This window comes from Penaeus vannamei, chromosome 3 (assembly GCF_042767895.1).
Source record: "Penaeus vannamei isolate JL-2024 chromosome 3, ASM4276789v1, whole genome shotgun sequence".
NCBI classification, from domain to species: Eukaryota; Metazoa; Arthropoda; class Malacostraca; order Decapoda; family Penaeidae; genus Penaeus; species Penaeus vannamei.
This window is the reverse complement of record NC_091551.1, coordinates 39099764-39102263: the sequence shown is the minus strand read 5'-3', so window position 1 is coordinate 39102263 and position 2500 is coordinate 39099764. Positions and strand designations below refer to the sequence as shown.

At 35.0% G+C, this 2500-nt stretch overlaps 1 protein-coding gene across 4 annotated transcripts in view; it reads right to left on the bottom strand.

Annotated features, from left to right (window-relative positions):
- LOC113807088 (trichohyalin) overlaps nt 1–2276 on the bottom strand; it is a 22778-nt gene extending 20502 nt beyond the window's left edge. For 3 of the 4 annotated variants that reach the window (XM_027358255.2, XM_027358257.2, XM_027358256.2), the window contains exons 1-2: nt 2102–2276; nt 254–438 (exon numbers count right to left, since the gene is read on the bottom strand). In XM_027358255.2, coding sequence (XP_027214056.2) covers nt 254–438; nt 2102–2246 — 330 coding nt within the window. In that variant the 5' untranslated portion in view covers nt 2247–2276. The remainder of the gene's footprint in view (nt 1–253; nt 439–2101) is intronic. The other variant, XM_070145199.1, reaches the window with a different exon arrangement.
- Nucleotides 2277–2500: the final 224 nt, after the last annotated feature.

Here is a 2500-nt window from a genome sequence, read left to right as displayed (position 1 = left end):
AGAGAGAGAGAGAGAGAGAGAGAGAGAGAGAGAGAGAGAGAGAGAGAGAGAGAGAGAGAGAGAGAGAGAGTGAGTGAGTGAGTGAGTGAGTGAGTGAGTGAGTGAGTGAGTGAGTGAGTGAGTGAGTGAGTGAGTGAGTGAGTGAGTGAGTGAGTGAGTGAGTGTGCCTATGCATGTGTGAGAGTGGGTAAGAGAATGTGTGTGTATTAAAGTATCTTCTCATTCATACCAACACGAAAAACATCTATCTTACCTTAAGAACACGAATCTTGCATTCCAGTTTGGCTTTTTTAAAGCCAAACCGTTCAAGTTCCCACCCATCTTGATGAGAGTAGGAGTGAGCAAACCGTTGCAAACCTCGCTCCCAACGATCAGTTTTTACAGATTTGTTGATACGTCGTAATAGCTGACTTACAGTTTGTCCCAAGATAGGACTGACTGTAAAGTAGGAAAAAAAAGGTATGCTGTTATAGAGACATTTCCAAGCATGTTGGGGTATAATACTCTTTATCATGCAAAACTTACATTCATAGTATATACACTATACTTTCATACAACCTATTTTTCATAATTAAAAGCAAAATTTGTAAAGAAAAGGTAAATAAAATATATCTAAAATTTTGGGAAAAAATTATTTGAAAATCAAAAGAAAGATAAAACTTAAAATGTCATGATACTGTAAAGTTTGCCAATGAACGTAAAACTCTTATAAAACAAAATCATTAGACTAATCTGCAACAGTAAACAGTAAGTCAGTGAAACATCATATAATATTACTCTTTGAAGATAAAAATCTAGATAACATTACAATCAACAACAATAATAATACAGTGCTAATACTGACCCATAACAATTATCACCATTATCATATAATGACAATTATGAACTGGTATTGCTCATAACAATCTTATAATGATAATAATAATAAATCATTAAACCCTATACTTTTCATTCCTAATACATTAATATTACTATGACTGCTACATATGATTACTAGTACTACTAATACTGCTCCTGCCATACATTCCTCCTACTAAAATATTTCAATTCATCATTAATACTAATGCTCCTGTGGATAACAAACCTATAATTATTTCAATGTAAATCCATACTGACACTTACCTGTGTTATCATGATTGGTGTATTCTTTTAAATTGCTACTCTATAGTATTGAATTTACATTAATAATGGTGTTCCTGGCAGTTTCCAGTGCCTACATAATTTTTGATAAGATAATAGGCTCTATATATTATAATTATAATTCACTGTCATGCTAAAACTAATAGCAGATTGAGATATATAATGTTTAAGAAAAATGTGTATAAATTATAAATTGTGATAACTGTTCTATTCACTACTGATTTACTGTAATTATATTTATCTTAATATTTCCAACCAGTGTGAGTTATCCCTTAATCACGCTGCTATATTCTTATATCTGTTTTCTCTCCATCATGATTTTAGTAAGACTTTATAATGAGGTTTTTGGATGAACTGAACTTGAATTCAACTTTGAAATACAATGAAGTACAATCAACTCTTTTTTTTGCTTAAATAAAGCCTGCACTTACCAATTCTAAAAAAAATGAATACCAGAGCCAATTTATCCATAATGGTTCTCTTTATGAGAATCAAAAGTCATAATATTTTTCCTAGCATCACTAAAACTCCTTCAGTTTTACTTTATAAAGTATTTGAATAGGATTTAGCACCTGTCACACGAATAAACAAGAACCATTTGATAACAGTCGTTCCCTGGAATCTCCATATGCAAATGGTAACGTACAATAGCGAAATGCTAGCGTAATGCATTATAACTAATACTTGTGACCGCCCATTCATGCAGTCACATTCAACGACATTCGCGGATGCTTTCCTGATCCCAGCAAGCCATTTAGCATCATGTTCGCGAATACCTGCTGTTGTAACAACCCTCATTCACAGTCATTCTTGCCATTGTGCAATGCCTGACACTACGCCACTGTCTCTGAGCTTACATATTTTAAAAATACTGTTTCGGGAGGCCTTCGCTGGGGTAAGTAAGTTGAGGCGCACAGAGAGGTTGCTTATATCAACACTGTTTAACAGTCTATCGGCTTACCGTTATCTGTGTCTTCTAATAAAGTTTGAAGCTCGCCTATGTTGGGAAGAGTTAAACCTAACTTCTCCCCAAATTTGTCGATAAATGAACATATTACAGCAAAATCTGCGTGATTTGTACACAAGTCCTCATCATTGTACGCCATTTTCACATTGACGTCAATAAATGCCACAAAAACAAATCTGTGATGGTCGCGTCTCCCTGAAAACAAAGGACGATCGGCGCCGTGACTCCTACTCCAACCCACTTATAGACGATCCAGCCCTCCTAATATGATATTCCAATAGTGTCGAGTTCGTCTCAGCGTTTTACTTATAAGGCTTCATCGGCGTCTATTTGTTTTCCAGCACAAGTCTTTGGCGGAGGAAAACCGAACATCAATACTACTACGGCTTACAC